Source organism: Haplochromis burtoni, unplaced genomic scaffold (assembly GCF_018398535.1).
Source record: "Haplochromis burtoni strain Fernald_Lab_line unplaced genomic scaffold, NCSU_Asbu1 Contig_6, whole genome shotgun sequence".
Lineage (NCBI taxonomy): Eukaryota > Metazoa > Chordata > Actinopteri > Cichliformes > Cichlidae > Haplochromis > Haplochromis burtoni.
This window is the reverse complement of record NW_024582367.1, coordinates 3,784,909-3,808,064: the sequence shown is the minus strand read 5'-3', so window position 1 is coordinate 3,808,064 and position 23,156 is coordinate 3,784,909. Positions and strand designations below refer to the sequence as shown.

At 39.1% G+C, this 23,156-nt stretch overlaps 1 protein-coding gene across 1 annotated transcript in view; it reads left to right on the top strand.

Annotated features, from left to right (window-relative positions):
* Window positions 1-23,156, top strand: part of sema4gb (sema domain, immunoglobulin domain (Ig), transmembrane domain (TM) and short cytoplasmic domain, (semaphorin) 4Gb) — a 54,827-nt gene that overhangs the window by 18,925 nt on the left and 12,746 nt on the right. Inside the window, exons 3-9 of the mRNA XM_005913602.3 lie at window positions 9,891-10,039; window positions 10,444-10,506; window positions 12,092-12,190; window positions 12,288-12,381; window positions 13,853-13,966; window positions 15,211-15,365; window positions 19,798-19,973. Of these exons, the coding sequence (XP_005913664.1) occupies window positions 9,891-10,039; window positions 10,444-10,506; window positions 12,092-12,190; window positions 12,288-12,381; window positions 13,853-13,966; window positions 15,211-15,365; window positions 19,798-19,973 (850 nt within the window). The remainder of the gene's footprint in view (window positions 1-9,890; window positions 10,040-10,443; window positions 10,507-12,091; window positions 12,191-12,287; window positions 12,382-13,852; window positions 13,967-15,210; window positions 15,366-19,797; window positions 19,974-23,156) is intronic.

Sequence of the window (23,156 nt, the reverse complement as noted above, 5' to 3'; positions counted from 1 at the left end):
TGTGTGTGTTTCTCTGTGTGTGTCTACGGATATAAAATAATGGCCAGCTTCATGGAACAGCAGGTTGACATCTGTGTGTGTTGCTAAATAGATATTCATAGCAATCCTCTTAGTGATAATGATTTTTTGATTTTTATTTTTCAATATCGAAAACTTTCTATATGTAATATAGAATATGTTGCTTCTTCTAAGGAGTGCTTTTGGGAGGCAGAAAATTTAACAAAAATTAAAAATATGCACATTTTGATACCAGATGGTGTTCCTGAAGGAACAAACAAGGAATTTGTGACTCCTCATGCAATCAAGCTGGGGATATTTTTTCTTGTTAGTTGAATGTGTAAACTAATATACACTAGAACCACTAAGAACATTTAAAAAAGAACTGACTACATTTTTCATGGCATAGATTCAAAGTTTTGGAAGCATTGGTCTATAATAAGATGATAGCTTCACACAGTTACTGCAGATTTTCATGAAACCAGTATGAGATGATTTGAGTTTTGTGGTATGACAGATTATCCTGTTGGAAGCAGTGATCAGAAGATGAGTAAACTAGGCATAAAGAAGTGGACTTGCTTCACATGTTGTGCGTTCATAGATGCTCTTCTGCTTACCTGGTTCTAATGAGTGGTTACAGCATTTGAGTTACTGTTGCCTTCCTATCAGCTCAATGACGTCCATTCTCCTCTGACAACTGGCATCAGTAAGGCATTTTTCTGCAGAGAGCTGACACTTACTGGATACTTTCTCTTTTTTGGACTATGCTCTGTAAGCCCTAGAGATGGATGAAAATCCCAATAGATCAGCAGTTTCTGTAATACTCAGGCCAGCCTGTCTGACACCAGCAACAATACCGCAATCAAAATTGTCTTTATTTCCTATTCTGATGCTCAGCTTGAACTTAAGCAGGTTATCTTAACCATATCTTATTAATTCCACAAGCCACTGTGGCCCACCCATTCAATTCAATTCAATTCAATTTTATTGATATAGCGCCAAATCACAACAACAGTCACCTCAAGGCACTTTATGTTCTACAGTAGATCGTATAATAATAGATTCAGAGAAAACCCAACAGTCATATAACCCCCTATGAGCAAGCACTTTGGTGACAGTGGGAAGGAAAAACTTCCTTTTAACAGGAAAAAACCTCCGGCAGAACCAGGCTCAGGGAGGGGCGACCATCTGCTGCGACCAGTTGGGGTGAGAGAAGGAAGACAGGATAAAGAAATGCTGTGGAAGAGAGACAGAGATTAATAACAGGTATGATTCAGTGCAGAGAGGTCTATTAAGACATAGTGAGTGAGAAAGGTAACTGGAAAGGAAAAACTCAATGCATCATGGGAGTCCCCCGGCAGCCTACGTCTATTGCAGCATAACTAAGGGAGGATTTAGGGTCACCTGGTCCAGCCCTAACTATATGCTTTACCAAAAAGGAAAGTTTTAAGCCTAATCTTAAAAGTAGAGATAGTGTTTGTCTCCCGAATCCAAACTGGAAGCTGGTTCAACAGAAGAGGGGCCTGAAAACTGTTACAAACAGGGACCCAGCCCCTCTTCAACAGAAGAGGGGCTGGGTCCCAAGCCCAGATAAATGGGGAGGGTTGTGTCATGGAGGGTGTCCTGCTCAAAAGAACTTGGCCAAATCAAACATGACAGGGTGAAAAAGAAGCAGATGATTTGCAGATGATTTGCTATCCCTGCCCCCTCCCGGGGCAGGGATAGCTCAGTAGGTAGAGTGGTGGCCCCGTGATCGGAAGGTCGGGGGTTCGACTCCACTGAACAGCTACCCTGAGGTACCCCTGAGCAAGGTACCGTCCCTACACACTGCTCCCCGGGCGCTGCACTGGCGGCTGCCCACTGCTTCACTGGGTGAATGGGTTAAATGCAGAGGAACTATTTCCCTACGGGGACTAACATGCACACTTTTTACACAAAGGCAGTAGCTGAAAGAAGAACAAGAAGTCTGCATGCCTAATTGCAAAGAGTTCCTGCCATGAGAAATCTTTGTTAGAAGTCAGTTGAACAAACCTAATGAAAGTTAGTGTGTGTACTGTTACAATGGTGGATGCGCATAGTAAACACTTTAACTTTCAATAATTGCAATAAGTGTACGTACAAGTTACCACTGTGAGCAAAGAGGTCCCAACTCTTGTCTTGGGAAGGTTTTTTGCTACTCTTGGGTCTGAATGATGTCAGTGGACGTAAGTGGGTAGATATCCCTAATATGGTCAATTGAGAGACATGCTTAGGCTTTGACTAAAGCCCAGCTCACCTGGTGCTCAAATTTTGTTTGCAATGGGCTGCCAAACAGAATAAATCTAGCTTAAGAAGCTCAAACAGTAGATAAACTGAGGAGCTACATCAAGGGTCAGTATAGGGTTTAGAGCACTCCTGTAATTGCTGCCAATTGATTTTTCATTTCTGTGATTCAGACTAAAGAAAAAGTTTCTCTTTCATACCTCGGACTCAAGATCAAGTGGTATGAAATAGCAATCGCTCGCGTCATACCAGATCTGAGACCAAGGTCAGTCTGCCTCTGCTGCCTTGAGCCCAGGGACATTTTGTGTCACCACAGTCCTTCTCATCAGCCCTGTGCTTGTTATATCATACAGTCACTATTTTTATAAGATAGAAACCAGGGCTTTTGCATACTTGGATGAGTCACAAGTAGCGGGCTCTTTACATTGCCTTGGGTTGAGATTTTGTGTTTGCATAACTCTTACTTTAAAAATGATCTCGGAGAGTATGCAGTGTTCTCGTGAGGAGGAAATTGTTAATGTCATGCATTTTTTAATGCACGTGACTGTGTTTCTGTCTTTATCACACTTTCTTCTTGAATATATCTCATGTATCAGTTTGTTTTCTGATGTTCCCAATTTCTTTTAGATTATATTTAGATTATTTGCATGTGCAGTGGAGTGTATACCCTGCTGGGTGAATCCTGGCCCTTCCTACCAAAGTGCCCTCATCTACCCTTCAGATGAATCCCCTCCTGGCGTGTCCTGACCTTTGCCTGTGTTGGATGACATGCTCATTGCTCACTCAAATCTAAAGTTGACAGGCTGAAAAATGTTTGTTTTTTAAAAAAAAAAAGAGGTACACAGTCACGTGGCTTTCATTGATAGCTACAGTAGCTTTGCAATAGTTGCTGATAAAGTTCGTGGAAAGTTGAGTTCATGGAAATGAACTCTGGAAACAAAAAACAGATCATTCTCAATTTATTAAAACTTTTAGTTACTGCTCTTGCCCTCATAGCGGTTTGAGGGTGCAGGAAATGAAAGCAGGAATGCGATCACTTAAATCTTACATAAACTATGAGGCAGTCCAATTACTGGAACGAAATGATCAAATTTCAGCTGTTTTCAGCACCTATCATAATTAACATACTTGTTTAGCTCTCCCGTTTAGTGAGAGATAAAAAAAAGAGGTTGGAAGATCTGACTACGATTTTGAGTTATTTACACAGAGAAAAACAAAGAATATGTTTTTTTAAGTTAGTATGTAAGCAATAAAGCATCAAAAAGCCTTTAACGATAAAAGCTCATACAAGAATTATGAAAATGAAAAAAGTAAAAAAGCATTGAATTTCAAAGAATTTTCCCTGTTTGTAACACTTAAAAACTGAACTGTAAAGTCTCATTAAAACTGCATGTGTGGGAGGACTTTTGAAAAGTAAAATCCTCTCATTCTGAAAATGTGCACGTCACAAAAACAGAGCTGTGCCTGGAGTCCAGTTAATGTTAAAAGATTGAGCGCATCTCATTAGTTCTCTGTCCCACCTAGGAAATTACACTTTATATATTGCACAAAATACTAAATTGCTCACACTGCACAGACATCTTTTATACACTACATAAAACGATGCAAACCGACAATGTGCAATCTTGATTTCAAAACTGCTGACAAAAAAATGCTGAATAATCCCCTGCAGGGGTTCTCCTGAGGTTGATGTGCTAAGTGTGATGAGTAATTTAGGTAATGTGATTTAGGTCAAGTTTGAATATTTAAATATTTAAGGTAGCTGTCATACAAACTATATATTATGGCTACTCATTTATGTAAGTCTTAAGGCGCTAGTGCAGCAACAAATGTCAGCTGCTCTCGTTAAACTGAGAAGGGTACATTTATAGTACAAAATCAGCTTGTCTTCTCCACCATGGAATCAAAGATTTTATTGCCCTTGATTAATTTTATTGCAGCTTGCTCAGAAGTCACCTGGATAATTGATGCCTTTCAGATTACCTTTTAAGGTCATTGCACATTTCTTTGCAGCTGCATTCCAGGCTCTGGTTGCCTAGTTACCCATCCAATGTATTTACTCCCAGTCCATATGTCAAGTGCTAGCTGTTTCAGCCGTTCACCTGGAAGCTGAGAAATGCTCGGGCCCACTTTTGCTGCTTGTAGTTATTTGACTGTAGTCGCTTTAAGTTGCACTTTCTATGGTCTCACCATGTTGCTTCCAGTGTGGATGCACTTTTAAGAGAGATGCTCAAAGTCTAAACAAGACCATGAACTCTATAAAACTTGATCTTACACTCCAACATACTCCAACACTCCTTGTCAGTGTCTTAACATAGACATTAAAAACAGTCTTCTACTACCTCACAGAAAATTAGAAATATTCACTATTACTGGAAGAGCAGTGGCTACAAAGGATTACAGTTTTTTAATTTATAAATTTATGCTTAAAATAAATATTTTAAAAGTAAATTTGGTCTTTTTTTAAACATAACTTTAAAAAAAAAGGAAGAATGAATGCTTTAAAACTTTTTTTAAAGGATTTCCTCTACCAGGAGCTGTGTGTGCATCATCAATCTTCTCAGCCTCCATGCGTATAATCAGCCTGACAGCCATAACGGAGCTGGTATGATAATAACCTAATTATTGACCAGTAAGAGCATCCCTGTGGTTGTCTGACTGTCAGTTAAAAAAAAAAAGAAAAAGGCTGATAAGAAGGAAGGTTGTGCAGAAAGAGAAGATGCTGTCTGACTCAGTCTCTGGTTTTCCAGGAAGTCGATAGGTTCCTGCAGAGCTGCTGTCATCGCCCAGTGTGTCCATGTGATGGTTAGGCAAGCAGACAGTTGTGTGGGGAAGAAACTGCCTTCCATGTGATGGTTGGGAAACTCAAACCAGTTTTCATCATGTTGTATTATGCAAGATCAAACACGCTGGAAAACTCGCTGTCATCCTCATTATCATCATGGTTATTGTAAATTAGGGAAGTAAAAGCATTACTAATACTGTAGTGTGATACAGTGGAGATGAGTCACAGCCTGGGAGAGTATATGTACTGGAGTCCATGTTTATGCATGACATAAACATGGACTCCAGTTTCAGCTGGGACAGTTTTTTTTAACTGCTCTGACAGTTCTTGACAAAGTTGAACCTACCCGTCAACAAAAACTTGCCATTTTTGTCTCAGAGTGTTTGTACCTGTAGGATCTCACTGATATGTTTATTAACATCTTAAAACTGCTTACATAGGTAGATTTTCCATTAACAAATACAGGAACATTTCTGTGGATTGTCTTATGTTGGCTAACCTGCTTGGCTAGCAAAATGCATGTGTAATTCACTTTTAGAGTCGTGCATTTTCTTTAGTGATTTTTTCCCCATGTGTAAATGGACTGATTCATATAAATCGTTTCTCTACTCTACTTTATACAACAGATTGTTACTCTGTGATTTCCTGTTTTATTTTGATAGCTGGTTGTCTTCTTTCTTGTCCTATGGCCTTCCTCAGCAGCAGTGAACCGTTTCCATCTTCTGTCTTGTGTTTGGTTTGACTTAATTGTTTTCACGTTGTCTTCTGGGCAAATATGTTTTACAAGTTTTAAGCTGTACCTAACTAAAACCACTGAATGAAGAACAAACTGTGGATTGCACTGTCATGGAAATGGGACTGTATTAATCTAGTGACGCAGAAATGTTAATAAACCTCATCTGCTGCTAAGTCTCTTTTACACTGCTGGAACTGCAGCTGCTTAAACACAGAGCACACACCAAGACAAACACCTGTTCAATCAATAAAATTAATTTCACTTTGATCTGCTGACAAATAAATCGATTTCCAAGTCTCTTTTACTGGACAATAACATTTAATGTTTAAGTGTATCCAATTTAAAGTCTAATCTTTAAGTTGGATACAGTCAGACATTAAACGTTACTCTTTAATAAAGGAGACTTGCAGAACTAAATTTCAGAGCCTTAATCTGCAGCCGCCCTCATCTAAGAAATAAACAGTAGCATTGAGAGTTCACTGAGTCTTTAGCAGAAGGCCCTGCTTGATGGATCATAGCTCCATTTGGTCACAGGGGAGCTGGAGCCTATCCCAGTTGTCTTAGGGTGAGAGGCAGGGTACACCCTGGACCAGTCGCCAGTCTGTCGCAGGGCTAAGACATAGAGACAGGCAACCATTCACACTCACATTCACACCTATGGGCAATTTAGAGTTACCAGTTAACCTAACCTCACTAACTGCACATCTTTGGACTGTGGGAGGAAGCTGGAGTACCCAGAGAGAAGCCATGCAAACATGGGGAGAACATTCAAACTCCACAGAGAAAGACCCTGGGCTGATGGTGAAATTGAACTCAGCACTTCTTGTTGTGAGGCAACAGTGATACCAATCATCTCAAATGGGGTTTTAGGGTTTTGTCAAGCCAGCTAATGCAAAAAAAGCTGGCTATGTTGAACTTAGTTTGTAGTATACCTCTTTAAAAACTGTGGTTTTTCTTTACTCTGATGATAGTTACTCTGAGTTTACATTTGGGTTCTTGAGCTGCAAATCCTGCAGAGTTGTCATGAATAGAGAGATTACTACTACAGTACTACTAAAAAAAATACTTTATTTGTAGCAGGCTGTAAACAGGTTTGTTTTTGCTACATTTTAAGTTGGACATTTTATCATGGAAATCTGTAAAATGTTAAATGCCGGCACTGTGTTTTGTGTTCAAAGCTATAACGTTAAAGGGATTATCATTCAGCCTCTGAAAATAATGATGCAATTTATATCCTTTTTAGTTATACGCTCATATTGAATCAATTCTTGTTGATTTAAATGACATGATTTGACAATTTATCACAGTCAGGCATTTTATGATGTATAATTGCATCATATTAACCTAATTTGATGTTGAAGTGACTATGAACTGATACTGACCCTGAACTACTTGAATATATAACATTTATGAACCGTGGTATATAAGATAATGTAATACTTAAGCTTCCATTGCCTGCTAATCATCTATATACTTTTCGCAGTTACTCTGTGATCCCATGGCCTCCCTCAGCAGCAATGAACCATTACCATTTCTTTAAAGGAACTATGAACATCAGAATGAATTAACCGCAACAAGCGTGCAGGTCCTCACATTGTGCTTAATTGATTGGTTGAGGACTAATATAGCTTATCTTTTTACCGGGAGCTGAGACATGTTGCTGTTATTTCACAACAGAGCGAGATGAAGGAGAGGGAGGCAGAGAGGATGTGTGGAGATTAATGTGCCCATCTGCACTGTGCAGACTCATATTCCTCAGTGCAACACTCTTGATACCTTCATCTCTTCTGTTGTTCTCTGAAGACAGCTGTTCTTTCCGCATGCAGGGTTTTTATTCTTCTTAATGTCAGATTTTCTTAATCAGACATTTATCACTCACTTTTAGAGCAAACCAAAGCTCTGTAAACCTACTTCTGTACTGAAGGAGATCTTTCATGCCCACAGGAAGAAAAAAAAACAATGTCCTCCTTTTCGCTGTCTCACAGCAGCGACACAACCTGCCCTAATTTCTGAGGTGCTACATTGGGGTGTGTTCAAATATTTAGTTTAGTGCACCAGGCCAATTATTTTTCAACCTCTCTGTCTGCTCCAGTGGCAGAAGATCAAAAGCCAAAAAGCCATCCGCCATGTTTACCTTGTTAACATGTACTTTTCATGGACTTCAGTGACAGTAATTTAGCCCGCTTACTATAAAAATCTCTCACACATCACACTCGTTCACACACACACAGCAGGGATGATGTTGATGCTATGGCATTACCGCTGATGCGATTTGGCATTACTGGGGCACGATTCCTGCTGAATGCCCTAAAATTTTGCCTCCCCTGTGCCCCCATCCCTACGTTCTGTCTCTATAGTCCTCTTAGCAATCACTCCAGCGACTACCTCCCCGTCTCCCGTAGTTGGGTCTCACCCTCACACGCTCAGTCACACACACTAAGCATGTTCATTTGGGGTGTGTAGACTCCATTCATTTCCCAGTGAGTCAAGCTATTCTTGTGCTTTGTAAGCAGAGATATGAAGCTGTGATCTTGTGTTTTTTTAAAGCCAATTTTTCTTCTTACAGCTGGTCATTTTAGGGGTTGCCACAATGGATCATGTGCCTCCATCCCACCCTAGCAATCCTCCTCCATCCCACCAACCTTTTGCATGCCATCCTTCACTACATTCATGATTTTTTCTGTGATCTGCTCCATATTAATCATTCCTTGTCTAGTAAATCCAACATCATCCAACTTATGGAGCACACGCACTGATAACACTCAATATTACCCCTTTGATTTCTGTCTGTTTTATTTAAACTCACAATTCTGATACTCTCTTCAATTTCACAACACTGTTTGCATACTCTTCCTTCAAGATTATTCCTACTCCATTTCTCCTCCTATCTACACCATGGTAGAACATTTTAAATCCACCTCCAATACTCCTGGCATCACTTCCCTGCCATCTGGTCTCAAAATATATCTACCTTCCTTCTCTCTATCACATCAGCTAGCTCTCTCCTTTTACCAATCATATTCTGTACATTTAAAGTCTGTACTCTCACCTCCACACTCCTGCATTAACCTTTTGTTTCCATTGGAACCCTGTTGGACAAAAGCACCAGAGGTGGTCTTTGTTAACCCAGAACCTGACTGATTGGGTGTGGAAATCTTATTCTTGATAATCCGCATGTTTCATTTGGAAATGATTTTATGCCAGTTCCTGATACAACCGTACCATGTAACCGTCACAGTTTGGCTAGGTTTAGGCAACAAACCACATACTAATCTTTATTAAAAGGTTAGGTTTGGGTTAAAAATAAAACTTCAACTATGTTAACAATGTTTTACAAAGTCTTTCTGGCAGAAAAACTTTAAAACAAAAGTCTGGGTGAAGCTAACTATATGTAGGCAGAGTGTTGAAACACCAAATCAAATGGCTCAGAAGAGCTAAAGGAGCACATATTACCTATCAGCTAATAACACAATGCTTGCATAGGAATATAATAACAATTTTAATCACTACAGCTGGTTCACAGACGTCTTGTACAGGCTGTACCACACAGAGAGCCATTCATTTAGTCAGAGAATTCCTTTAAAATCCACCACTGTGTATACATGTTTGAGAGGTCCAGTTTGGCAAGTGGAATTAGTGGAGGCGATGCCTCGCAGGCAGCCGGCTACAGCTTTCTATGTGAGCACACTTGTCAATCAAAATAGTCACACCACTAAATGTCAGCCTTAAAAAAGTTGAAACAGGTGAGATATAAAAAAATAAATAAAAAATCAACACCCTATAGTTGGAACCAGCCTCATGTGGCCATTAGAGGAACTGCAAGTGTTGGCACTTGCTCTTTTTTTTTTAGCCTTGGAGTTGCCAATTGGTCAACGTATAAAACTGCTCTAGCTTACAAGATAGTGATGTAATTTGGAAATTCAAAGGAGACTCTATTTATAGTTTAAATAACCAGAACAAATCTGTCGTTTTTTGCTAATCAAAAAATTCTGACGATATGCATCATTGTCAGTTACACCCAGATATATTGCTTCCCTGACACAATAAGACAAGTTAGTCTTGGTCTTTACACAAAGAAACCTTCACATGTCTCGTGTCATATATTTGCAGGTCTGCTGGGCAGCACCCGTTTCATCGGCTCTTCCCGAAACTACAGCACCCTGCTGTTGGAGGAGGAGGCCAGGCTGCTGTATGTGGGAGGCAGAGGAGCACTCTACGCTCTCAACACATCCAGCATCTCCACACCTGCAAACTTCACAGTGAGTGCCAAGTTGCTGAGAAACAGATAATTGCTGATGTTAAGACAGAAAAGCCCATTTCACGAGTTTTTCTCCCATTCGAAGGAGGAGAAACTAATAATAGCCTTAAGCAGATTGAGCAAATCCCATTGTGTTCCACCAATTTTATGGCTATCGGATTAAATGCACCAGGCATTTATTCAAGGGTTACTGAAGTGAGTCAGAACTTAGTGACGCAGCCAGAAAATTAAGTCTGCTGTCCTTCTCTTTTCCTCCCCCTGTTTATCACACACATACACACACATACTTTCTTCTCTCTATCTGTTACTTTCTTTTCTATCTATAGGGCTTTTTATTTATCTGTTTGCCTCTCTTTATTTATTTAGCTTACGGAGTCATCCTTATTACCCTCCCATTGTTTGCAGATTGATTGGGATGCTTCCCCTGAACAGAAGAAGCAGTGCCTAAACAAAGGCAGAGACAATCAGGTAAAAGGCTGCAGCTTTGTTTTCTTCTCGGAAAAATCTCCCATCTTTATTTATTAGGTTAATATTGGAGAGCACAAGTGCAACTGCTCCGTTTTGTGATGCTTGTGACAGCAACGAAACATTCAATCCTTCCAGTTGTTTTGTAATTTAGTTTCCCTGAAACCCTGAGACACTAAACTGGAGGTTGAGGATTTAAAATAAATGGCACTCATTCATTCATTATTTTTATAAATTAGACCATATACATTAAGTAGAGGTTTTCTCCATCTTTTATTTGTTGTAGAGCAAACAAAAAACAAGATGTCGCTAGAAAGGTCTGAAACTTCTGATTGACTGGGATTTTCTTTTTTTGGCAAAACCATCTCAAAGAATAACAGCTTGTTACAAACAAGGTATGCAGGAGAGGATTCCTGTCAACTAAGAACAGGAAACTGAGGCTAGAATTCAGAATAGAAGATTGGAAGAATGTTACCTGGTCTGAAGAGCTACGTTTGAATGCCGCAGCAGAAATCGTGACTCATCAGCCATTGTTTAAATGCCAGAGCGTATCTGACTATTGTTGCTGACCATGTCCATCCCTTTATGACCACATGATATCCACCTTCTGATGGTTGCATCCAGCCATGAAATGGCTGTGACAAAGCTCTAATTATCTCATACTGGTTCCTTGAACAGGACCATGAGTTCAGTGTGCTCAAACTGGCCGTAACAGTCTCAATCCAATAGAGCACATTTGGGATGTGGTGGAACTGGAGATTCACATCATGGATGTGCAGCAAAAAATCTGCAGTGGCTGTGTGATGCTATCTCGTCAGTATGGACCAAAATCTCACAGAAATGTGTCCAGAACTTTGTTGAATCTGTGCCACAAAGGATTAAGATAGTTCTGGGGGGAAAATGGGATCCAAACTGGTACTAGCAAGGTGAACCTGTGTGCTTTCCAGTTTGGGCTGCCTTAGCTGGTGAATTTTATTGAATATAGACAGATTAGCACCTACTCCATTTAAAACAGTCACATTTCAAAAAAAAAGTTGGCATTAGATTCTCATGATGACCAGTGACAGTGATCTGTATCTAATGAAAGAAAACATATCCCCATAAACCTTCAAAATAAGAGCTTCCTGTTTATGGAACCTATTACCATTAAATATATTACTGAGTGACTCTTACCACTTCCTTGCAAGCACTCTTTAAAATTTGTTAAAAAACCAACCAGACTTGTCATCATGCTTAGCTAGTGCATATTTGCCTTTCTTTTTTTTCCAGTTTTGTCAGTTTGCCTCCTTTATGGCTTTTTCTTTGTTATCAATAATGTAATGAGAGTTTATGTAACTTCCTTTTGAACTGCCTTTGCTGTCTAATAGCATTAATGTCATCTGTATTGTATTTGATTTATTTTGCATGCTTCCTTCTCTGCTCTCTAAAGCTTTTCCTCCCTATCTTTGAAAGGTTATTCTTTTATGTTTTATTGTTTTTAACACCCGGGAAACAAATTGATTGACTGATTATTATGTATTGCCGCTGAGAAAAACAAGCAGATACACAACAAAAAACAAATCACTTCATTTTACTGTGTTCTCTGCAGACAGAGTGTTACAACCACATCCGCTTTCTGCAGCGATACAATGAGACTCACCTGTACGTCTGTGGAACGAACGCCTTCAGACCGCTCTGTGCTTATATCGTAAGAGATCCTGGGTTTTTTATGTCAAGTAAAATTGTGACAAGAATTGAAATGAAACAACTTATTATGTGTTCTCAATCTTTTTTTTTTTTACAAGGATGCAGAGCGTTTCAGCTTCTCCTCAGGTTTTGAGGAAGGCAGAGACAGGTGTCCGTATGACCCAGCAAAGGGATTCACCGGCCTCATCGTAGGTAAGTCCAAATGCAATTTATTTTATTCTACAAACCATCCTGCATTATGTTTGTCCTTGGGGATCTTATTTGTAAAGGCCTCTGGGCAGTAAAGGTTTACTGTTCTCACACATTATGGTGGCATAGTGGTGCGGAGGTTAGCACATGTTTGGAAGGATGTTCTGAGTTTTAATCTGCTGCTCATCTGTGGAATTTACAATTAAATCAATGAAATATTGATTTCCCATCCTCACCACTCCATTGGCGTCCTGGCTCCGCACTAAATTGGTTTATACATTGGTTTATCTGTCTCCATCTGCACTTGTGGACACCTCAGAATCACCTCAACTTAACTTGGATGAGTTTGGACACAGAAAAAAAATCACCAGCAGGAGGGAGAACGGATGTTCAAGCCCAGAACCATTTTGCTGTGAGGGGACAATGCAAACCTCTGTAACAGCATGTTGCTGATATGCATATACACAGCATATTACATAATTTTTTATATAACTTGAATACCTAGTAGAACTCTAAAATCTAAGAATGAATGCAGTTTCCTTCCAGCAGTTCTCTGTGCCTCCAGTCTTTTTTGTGATTTTTTGCCTCATAATCCTGTTGCTGTCCTCGTATTCATTTCCATTTATGACTTTTTGAAGTAGTTTCGGATTTGACATTTTGCTTGCCCTTTGCCAGAATGATTTGCTTTGCTGTCTCATCAACACATCAGCAAATGACCTTGACTTTTTGGATTAAAGCTTTGGAATCTGGACTTTCACAGTAATTTCCTGTATCCTGCATTTGGGTCCTCTTTCACAGTCTGTCACCTGATTCTGCACTTTAAAATCCATAAGAGAAGTTATGGAAAATATTTTATATTGTTTATCATGCTGATGTCATAGTTTTGAATGAAACTCAAATCCATTTTCAAATACTTTGTTAGAACCGTGCTACTGTGAGGTTATAATTAGGCCCAGCAGTGTTTTTAAAACTTCTAACGTCATCATACTAAGGGTCTGTGAAGACTCATCAAATCACAGTGGACCCAGAAGGGCAAGGGGAACTTGTGGGATTTGTTTCAAATGCAAGCAAGGTCACAATTACGTGATTTTTACCAACTCAAACTGCTTAAGTCTTTAATTAGTTTTGCTGGAAATGTGAATGCTCCCTCATGTATAATTGCTTGACAACCATTATGAACATTTTTAAGGATTACAGCAAGCGTTAACTGTGCAAAAGTGCACCCTGATTTTTGGATTAGATCACACTTTTAGATGTAGCATAGATAATCAAACACTGTCTTTATTAGACAGTTTAAGCATACTAAATTTTGTCTAATTATCGTTACAAATACACAAGTCATAGGTCATACTGTTTCCACTTCCTCTGCAGTCCACTGAATGCTTTCATTTACATGTGATTAAACTTTGATATCTCAATATCTTTCTTTTTTAATCCATTTGCCACCAATGCATGCTTTTAATCTTTTAATTAGATGGTGAGATGTTCACAGCCTCTCAGTACGAGTTTCGCAGCTCTCCAGATATTCGCAGAAACTTTCCATTCCCCACACTCAGGACAGAGGAGGCGCCCACCCGGTGGCTTCTGGGTAAATATAATCATTCATATGTATGTACATAATAGCTGCTGTGAGACGCTAGTTCAAAAAGGATGGTGTCCTTTTTCCAAATATTTCAATTGGGTTTTAAATTGGATTTAACTAAAAGTAGTAGAAAGGCAACATACCAAATGTAATTGTATTGCTTCTTGTGTAGAATTTTTTTCTCTGGATGGACAGAATAGACGAATAGATGTGATGGATAATGTGACTGTGGCGGGGCGTGGCCTGCGGTGCCGTGCAGAGGAGGCGGACGCACCTGTACGGCACCGCAGGCCACGCCATGCCACAGTGACATATCTAGCATACAGTAGTATTGTATCTCATCTTCTTGTAACAGCACTTCAATCCATTTTAAACTACCTCACACCCAAACAAGATCTTGATATTTTTTGTAGATATATTTTTTTCTTTGCATAGTAGAGTTTGAAGTTGCATTTGTGCATGCAGTGGCAGTTTATGTTCATGTTGTTCTGACTGATACTGGTTTTCCGCATATTCAGCTATATTCAGACATTTCACTTTATTTTTTGAGTCTTTTATTGATATTTTATAGTTTACTGATTCCAATATTCATATTGAGAAACATCATTTTTAAGCTATCAAACTATTTGCCGCATACATTACAGTCGAAACTTCTTCCTCATTTCTATTCTGAATGAGTCAGCCTCTTTTCCTGCTTTAAAAAACTCCCATCAAGTTAGCAATGAATGTAATCAGTTGTATAATCGCAGTTGTGGCTTTAATTTTGTTTTTTTAGTATTGCATAACTTTTCTTCTTTTTAGTGTTCAAAAATAAAATAAACAATAACAACAATAAAACATTTTATTTATAGTTGCTTTCAAGACACTCAAGGACACCTTACAAGCAATTAAATTGCAAATTGTTTATTTATTATCTGCATTTCATACAGCATTCCTGTGTTTTGGGTAGTGGGGTTGCAGTTCCTCTTTCAGTAGAATATTAATAGACCAAACCTCATTGCTATGTTGCACATTTTTATTACATCAGATGTTTTTTTGTCATAAAAAAACAACAGATTCACTTGTAGAATAAAAATCACAAGGAAAAAAATTGCACCGCATTGCAGCTCTAACTGACTTGGTTGTGGTGGTTCAATCATACTTAAAGGCTCCATCTTTAGTTTCCAAGGAGACACTTTCTAGGCTGCTAATAGGTTTCTTTTTGGACATGTGGATGTGTGCGTGTGATGTGTTTGTGTTTGTGTGCACAGAGGCAAATTTCGTGGGCTCTGTGCTGCTGAAGGAGAGCATCAACAGCTCTATCGGTGATGATGACAAGATTTACTTCTTCTTCACTGAGAGAAGCCAGGAGCAGATTGCCTACCCGAGCCAGACCAAGGTGTCCAGGGTCGCCAGAGTATGCAAGGTCAGAAAGACCAGTTAACCCAAACACTGCTATCTATAATCGCATTAATGCTTTCACTGGGTTTGAAACGGCTTTACAAGTGCCTGCAAGGTCACAGAAAGAAAGGGTTGAAACAAGGGAGGGTAAAAGTTACCAATCATTCAAAGTGAAAATTGGTGGGATTATTGAATGGTTTTTGTCAGTTGCACAGAATGAATGTAAATGGATTTCAGAGGACGTTCTTGTTTCTCAATGAGCTGCCACGCTCCTCTCGCTGTAATATCAATGCTAAATCAGCCAGCAGTTGGCCGTCTCTAATCACAGTTTCTTCACTGACAGAGGTTCTCTCTCTGTGCCACTGTTGCCAGGCAAAGTACAAGTCCACAAACCTCCACCTCCAATGGCAAACCCTCCCCCTTACTTTATTGCCATATCCCCATCTTCAACTCCGCCTTCTCCTGCTCTTCTTCCTCTACTTCCCATCTCACCTCATTTCACTTGCTGTCAGCATTCCCAGTCTAGACAGCATGCCCAGCAACCATTCCTAGAGGTTACTCTTGCTCCTTTTCCTCCCGCTTGTCATTTATTTTAGCCATTCATGGGGGTATAATTACCATCACGGTGTGCTTTTGTAGGCATCAAAAGAGTAAGTCAATGACTCAGCTGGTGAAATGAAGCAGTTGTGTTTCACTTTTTGTGATCCTGTGAAAAGGATTTAAGTGAATGAATGAGAGAACACTAACAGGAAAACCTACTGAGCAGGACATTTTTCAAAGATTTTGACATGGTGTGAATTCTCTGTTATGTACTTGTAGAGTTTTGTTTCCTTTTTTTAATATATCATTTACTAATGTTCATACTTTCATTATTATTTCTCTTTAGCTTTTTTTTCTCTAAGTTGTGCTTCCTTGTCTCCTCTGTCCTACGTCATCTTAGTTTCAATTCCTAAAATGCAACAGGAGGAGAGAGGACAGAAGGAAAGAAGTGGTTTGCCAGAAGAGCTGTACTTGATGATGCACAGGTTTATAGAGGAATATGCTGGAAAATATACAGTAAATAATCGCTGGAAGATGATATTATAAAATACAGCAGTAGTTTATTGTTTTGTTTGTGCATAACAAAATAATTTATGGTGCAGCTGTGCCACACGTCATTTTGACCTTGTGCTGCTGTTAGTTTTATAATAATGTTTCTAAGCTTATCTTGGGAAGATGTTATTGTGGACACTGACATGAATGCAATGTGGCTTCAAAGAGAAGCCAAAAGCCAAAGTAATGGCTCTAAGGGGAATCCAAATTTTTAATCAAAAGAGGAAATAAGCAGCCAGTGAAACACACAATAGAGCACAGTACAACTATAAGGAACTCTGGAAAGCTTGATAAACAAGATTATTTGAGTGTACTACAGAGCAAGCTATGTTGAGCATAAAGTCAGAATTTTTTATGTCACAAAATTGGCTGTCTTTTTATGTGGTTAAATCACCATGGTAACATGTGCTGAACGCATAACCTGGTTGGGAGGAGGCTATGGTCAGTTTCAGCTTAAAATAGGTTTTCCGTGAATTTTTAAATTACATTTGTTAAACCTACTATAGATTCTCTGCTGGGTGAATAGAATAGAATAGAATAGAATAATCCTTTAATTGTCCCACAAGGGGAAATTTGGTTGTATCAGCAGCAAAAAACACACATATACAAAAAGAACAGGACACAGAAAACAAACAAAAACATGAATGTGTCATGTATGTCCAAGTTTTTAAGCAATATATTACTGACATCATGAGTTAAGTAAAAACTGTCGTACTTGACTCTACTCTGCTGTTAAGTCTGTTTTGCACTGTCTTATTTCCATCAGTATTGCATTTTACTGTTACAACTTTTATGTTCCTTTTTGTTCTTTATAAACATTTATCACCATTTTATTATCAACGCTTTCATCTGATAACGTGTCTGATTGGTGTAGGTGTCACTCATGGGGATCATGTTGTGCTGAGGAGTCAATATGATGTGTGAAACGCTCCTTTTTATGTGAGCGTGCACAGAGCCAGGCAGAAAGCCCAGCTTAACACAGAATGTTGATAACTGCCATTGTCACACCCCTTATCCCTGACTGGGGTTTTAGGATTTGTCAAGCCTGCTAATACAAAGTAAGCATGGCTATGTTGAACTTCCTTCATGGTTCCCAGGCAAGTTGCAAAGGGGGGTGAGTGCTTAGCAGACTGGACTCAGAAGAGTGATTAGGGAATAAGTAACAGGGATGGAACATACATGCATTTAGGGTAAATGGCATTTATTTGACATTGATGTGTCAAGTTTTAATTGTGTGACAGCAATGGCACAGTTAATGGTGTAGAGAAAATGACTAATAGTGCTTAAAAGTGCCAATTTTTTAATTCATTTTTCATATAGGCTCATAGTCCACATTAAATTCCCTTAATAGAGAGTAATAAATGATCTGGCTCTCTGTGTGTTGGCCCTGTGATGGACTGGCATCACAGCGTCCGGGATGTATGCTGTTTCTCACACCATGAAAGCTGGGAAAAGTTCCAGCCCCCTTTGACTACTAAGTTAGATGAATGGTTGAAAAAATAGAGATAAATGGGTGGATGCGGGGTGAGTGAATGATTACCGGTGTCCATGTAATTTTATTCATACAATACAAACAGCAGCAGCATGAGTTTGTTGCTTTTCAATTATGTATACAGTACACAGATAGTCTGGACACTATTTTCACTGTAAGAGTTCATTGAAAAAAAAGCCTCATGCTTTGGATCTTTTAGTATGAAAAACAGATTGCTAAAGGTTTAAACACCCAGTATTGATTTTACATCGCTGTCTGCTGTTGGTCTTTTCCCTAAGTGTCTCTGCTGCTTTGCTGAAAAAACACATTATTTTATTTCCATTAAAATGATTCTCAAGGACCTCTGTTGAGGATATTTCTCTCTCTTTTTGTCCTGTTTCCACTGGCATTGGATAATAAAGTTGTAAAATACCCCAATACCCCTGTGTTGCAAGCTTTTGTCCCAAAAGCTCATTAAACAAATGCAGGGAGCTCATTTTTGAGCATTTCTTGCTCTCTTACTTTTCAAACCCATATACACACTCACTGTGTCTTGTCTTCATTCTCACAGCATTCGAAAGTAGTCATTTCTGGAAATAAGGTCTGGGCTCTTCCTCTCCCTTCACCAGCACTGTGGAGTTGTCAGAGCAGTCGAGTGTAATAACTCAGTCTGAACTAGGCCACGGCAGCACATGCAGATGTCGAGTGGTCCCCAGCTCAGCCCCCATGGCGGCCAGGCACCACGCTGGTTGATGGCAGATCCACAGATAGTGACGGCTCTGGCAGTAGCCCCTGGCCTGAAACCACTGACGACTTGCCATTTTTGAGTTGCCTAGCCGGTTGTCCTCTTCTGCTTCTCACTTCCCAGCCAGACAGCTTCTACTTCCTTGCCAGTCATGCCCTACTTTAACAAAAGAAGAGACATGATGACATGAAAACAAAACCATTGCAAAAAGCAGAAATAGGTGCCAGTTGACATTATTTAACATTTTTCTTGCTATACATCTCCAGTAAAGAGAATGGTGCTGTAGTTTTAAGTTGTTGTTGTTGTTTTTCTCAGTTGTATTTTGAGAATACACTGCAGCACAGGCTCATCTAGGGTTAATTCCCCCTCTGGTATATCTTCTATGCTTGGATTCTTCACTATTACTGCCTTAAATTTACCTCATGACAGCCCAGTGACCCTGACTGTGCGTTGATTGACAGAGACTGTAATCTGCCATTGCATCCCTTTAGCTCTTCCCACAGTAATAACCTGCTATCATCTCTGTAAGAAATGCTTATTTGTTGCTTTCAAGTCTCTACAGATTTCCTTCTGTCAAATGAATGAAATTTAAAGATTGGATTCATCTGTCTGCACTCCTTTTCGTCTCTTCTTTCATTCGTCTTGTGCCATAAATTGAATTGGTATTATTGACAGAACTGCTCCTAAGGTTTTAAGTGTATATCTTATGTTGATTTACTTTGGCTTTCTTGTGTGGGAGGCCAATGCAGGCAGAGGCTTTTGATGAACAACAGATGTCCCCTAAAGCCACAAATAAAGAAAGATGAGAACCTCTAATACAGACAAACAAAGAAAAAATCGAATCCATCTCTTTTTTCATCTTATCTAAATGAGGTGTGCCAAATTACTCTTTTAGGGAGAAAAATGTCTTACAGCCTTACCTCCCACTGCTTCTGAAATGCAATCAGAGAAATGTGCTACACTAGGGACACTGAGTTTGAATACCAACATTCAGCTCCTCCCTATATATTAATTATATCTGCATAATCTCAATTGGATCTAATCTTTTCTTATATAAATGCACTGTTTGTGCATCACCCGCATCATTAAAATCATTGTGTTGTTTATCTTTACATCAATTAATTCCACCTCTGTCTCCTCTCTCTGCAGACTGACTGGGGAGGCCAGAGGACTTTGCAGAGGAAGTGGACCTCGTTCCTCAAGGCTAGAATGGTGTGCTCAGTCCCAGAGTATGAGCTGCACCTCAATATCCTGCGTGACGTGTTCGTCCTGCAGGAGCGAGACGCTCGCAGCAGCATTTTTTATGGTATCTTTGGTCTGGAATGGTAAGAGCAGATTTTGACTCATTTATGCTCTACAAACATGTAGTTTGTTTGGGTTTTTTTTTTGCATGAAAGAATATTGTGATGTATTAGATCAAACTAGAAACTAGTGATTAAGATAATTAATTCATGTATGTATGCTTGTTTCTATAAAAAACAAAACATTTTTTGTAATCTATAAATTAAAACTTCAAGTTATTATCAAATATCAACTTACAAACCCAAACATCTGAGAACATTTGTAGAATTCATGCAAAGATCCAAACTTTGAGAACAATTTTCAGAATATTTCTTGGTATAGCAAGAAGCATCAACTTCCTGAAAATAACTACTGAGAGCCAAACTCAAAGCCCTCAGCACCCATTGCATATGGGCAGCAAACAATTTTATGGCTTTGAACCATAGATGGATGTCTGAGAAGTGAAGTGACGAAGAGTGAAAAATGAATCTGCAAACTTTTTAATGGTTACCAAGGGCGCAGCTTCTCTAAGAAGTCTATGAGAAAATGTCCAGTCTTTGCTGTTAGTGTGGCCTCAGTAGACTGTTTTGTGAGAAGTCTACAGTCTCAGCTGCCCAATTCCAATCCATATTATATGCAACATGGTATTTAATTGGTGCATTATGGTCCCAATATTACTGTAAACTAAAAAAAAGATCATCTGTCACTGTCTTTAGTTTTCTGTCAGATCTTGTATACACCTGGCAATAGCCAGAATATTTAACTTTTCTAATATTTGGTGTGACTGTGTCATTATATCTAATCAATGGTTGAGAAAAGGAACTTACTTAATTTTCCAGTATTTTTAAACCAAGCAAAAGTCTTGAACAAGAAATAGTTTCCCCAGCCTGCTTTTTTTTGTGTGCGGGGCTGTCACTGACATGTATTAGCTTAATGAGGTACTGTAATTGAGCTGGTCAATAATGCACATAGTTAAAACTTTTAACAATCACTCAGTGGGATAAGATGGTCAGATTTAAACATCCTTTGTTTAGGACCATTTCAGGAGCTCGAGTCCAGTGAGCTGAAGCTTTAAAAATAAGGTTAAATGTAATGGAATATAGTGCAGTGTGTGTAGGAGGGGATCCCATAAATCTGAACGCTTATCTGCATTTCTCCTCTCTGAACTCAGTCAAGTAGTTTTAAAGTGGAATGTGCAGCATGTGAAAACAGAATATATCTGCAGTCAAACACTGTTTGCTCAGTGGTTTTCCTTTTTTCCGATGGCTTAATTATACAAACTTTTTTGTTTTCTGTTTATTTTGTTGTTTCTGAGCTACTTAGGTTTTACATTAAAAAAAGGTTTTAATGAATAACCTGCCAGCCTCTGAGTATCACACTAATTTACAATTTAAACACTCATTTAAACATTCAGCTCTGAAAAAAAAATCTATTTGGAAGCAGAAAGTGAACAGATGTGAGTGTATAAAACTTGGGACTGTGCCAGTGTGTCCGCCTGTGCTTGGATGGCCAAAACTGTGTGGACACTACACTCAATAATGACCGTTATCCTGTTACTATAAGAGGTAATGCAGCCTAGCCGAGGGCACAATCTCCTAATCAGACACAAGAGATTTAGTGAGGACCAGGACTCATGTCGTGGGATAAAGTCAAACTCGCACCTTTGGGATGTTTAAGTTCATTCTAAAGATTTTGCATGAGGTTGTCAGAGCTCTGAGCAAACCATCCAAGTTCTTTTATTCCAAAAGGGGAAAATTATTTCTTTATTGCATTGTGTTGCATCAAGACGTAAAAAACAGAGAAACAAGAATGTGATATTCAGCTGGAAGTAAATGTGATGTTAATTCCTCTTTTGAGAGACCACGAGATCTATTTTATTCAGATGATGAACAAAACGATGTTTCTTCCCCAAACATGTAATTCAGAGATTAACTAATCAACCAATAATCCTTTAACACGACTCAATTAAGTCATTAAATTAAGTAAAACTGCTTGTGGTTTGTGCTTCTCTGTTTGGGGTATTTGCTGCTTTTCCCTGTGTTATGTCGTCGCATACTAAATATTGTTGGATTTTACACTGGCTGTCAGACAAATCCAGCCATTTCAAGATATCTTTTGGTGCTCTGGATCTTTTCTCTACATTCTGACACCGTCAAGATTAGATGATTGATCATAGAAGTAATCGGCAGATTAACTGATAATGAGAAAAAAGTCATTCTTTCAAATCCTAGGTGAGTTCTTATCAACAGAAAGCCAAGCTGCGGTGAGAGCTGATGTGTGTGTGCGTGGGTGTGTGTGTGAAGATGACGACTGCCAATGGAAAATGTGATGTGATCTGAGTGTGTGTTTATGCTGATATGCAGAGTCATGCTGCATAAAACTGTCCCAGGGGTGTTTAGATTCTGATGGTGAGGATAGCATTGCAATGAGACATCTATTATCTATTTCTCCTTTGCTTCTTTCCATTTTTCCACTGCTGTAGTTTAGTGGATATCAGTGTGTGTCCTCTCATTCACTGCAGGACTGCAGTTCATTCTTTCCGTCTTTCTTGCCCTTCATTTCTTTTGTCTTTTTTTTTCCACTTTTGATCACTTTCTTTCGTTCTTTCTTTATTGCTAACTTCCTTTCTTTTTTGTCTTTTGGTGGCTTTTGGGCCGGCGCAGTGGTTGCCTCAATGTAAAAAGGTATTGGATTCAAATCCCCCATCTGGCCGGGTTCTTTCTGTCTGTCTATTTCTTTCTCCTGCAGTCCAAAGACATGCAGTTAGTGGGGATGGCTTAGTTGTTGTGAATGGTGTGTGTGTCTCTGCATTAGCTCTGACTAGACTGGAGACCTATCCAGGGTGTACCTTGCCTCTCGCCCTATGATAGCTGGAATAGGTTCCATCTGCCTGACAACCCTGAATAGGATAAACAGAAGATTGATGTCTAGTTTCTTTCTTCATTGGTTGCCAGCTTTGTTTCTTGGTTGTTGCTTTCATGTTTTTATCTCTCTGTCTTGATTACTCTAGCTTTCCATCTTTTGTGGTTTGCAGTTTTCTAGGTGTCCTATTTAGTTGTTGGCTTTCTTACTTTTTTCTTTTTTGGTTGCGTTCATTCTGTTCTCTTACGTTCTGTTTTGTCTTTTGTTGCTTTTAATTTCTTTCTTTTGGCCATGTCCACTCTAATACGTTGAAAACGCATCTTTTTCTCTCCGCTTTGGCCTTCTGTCCACACTGAGACATTTTT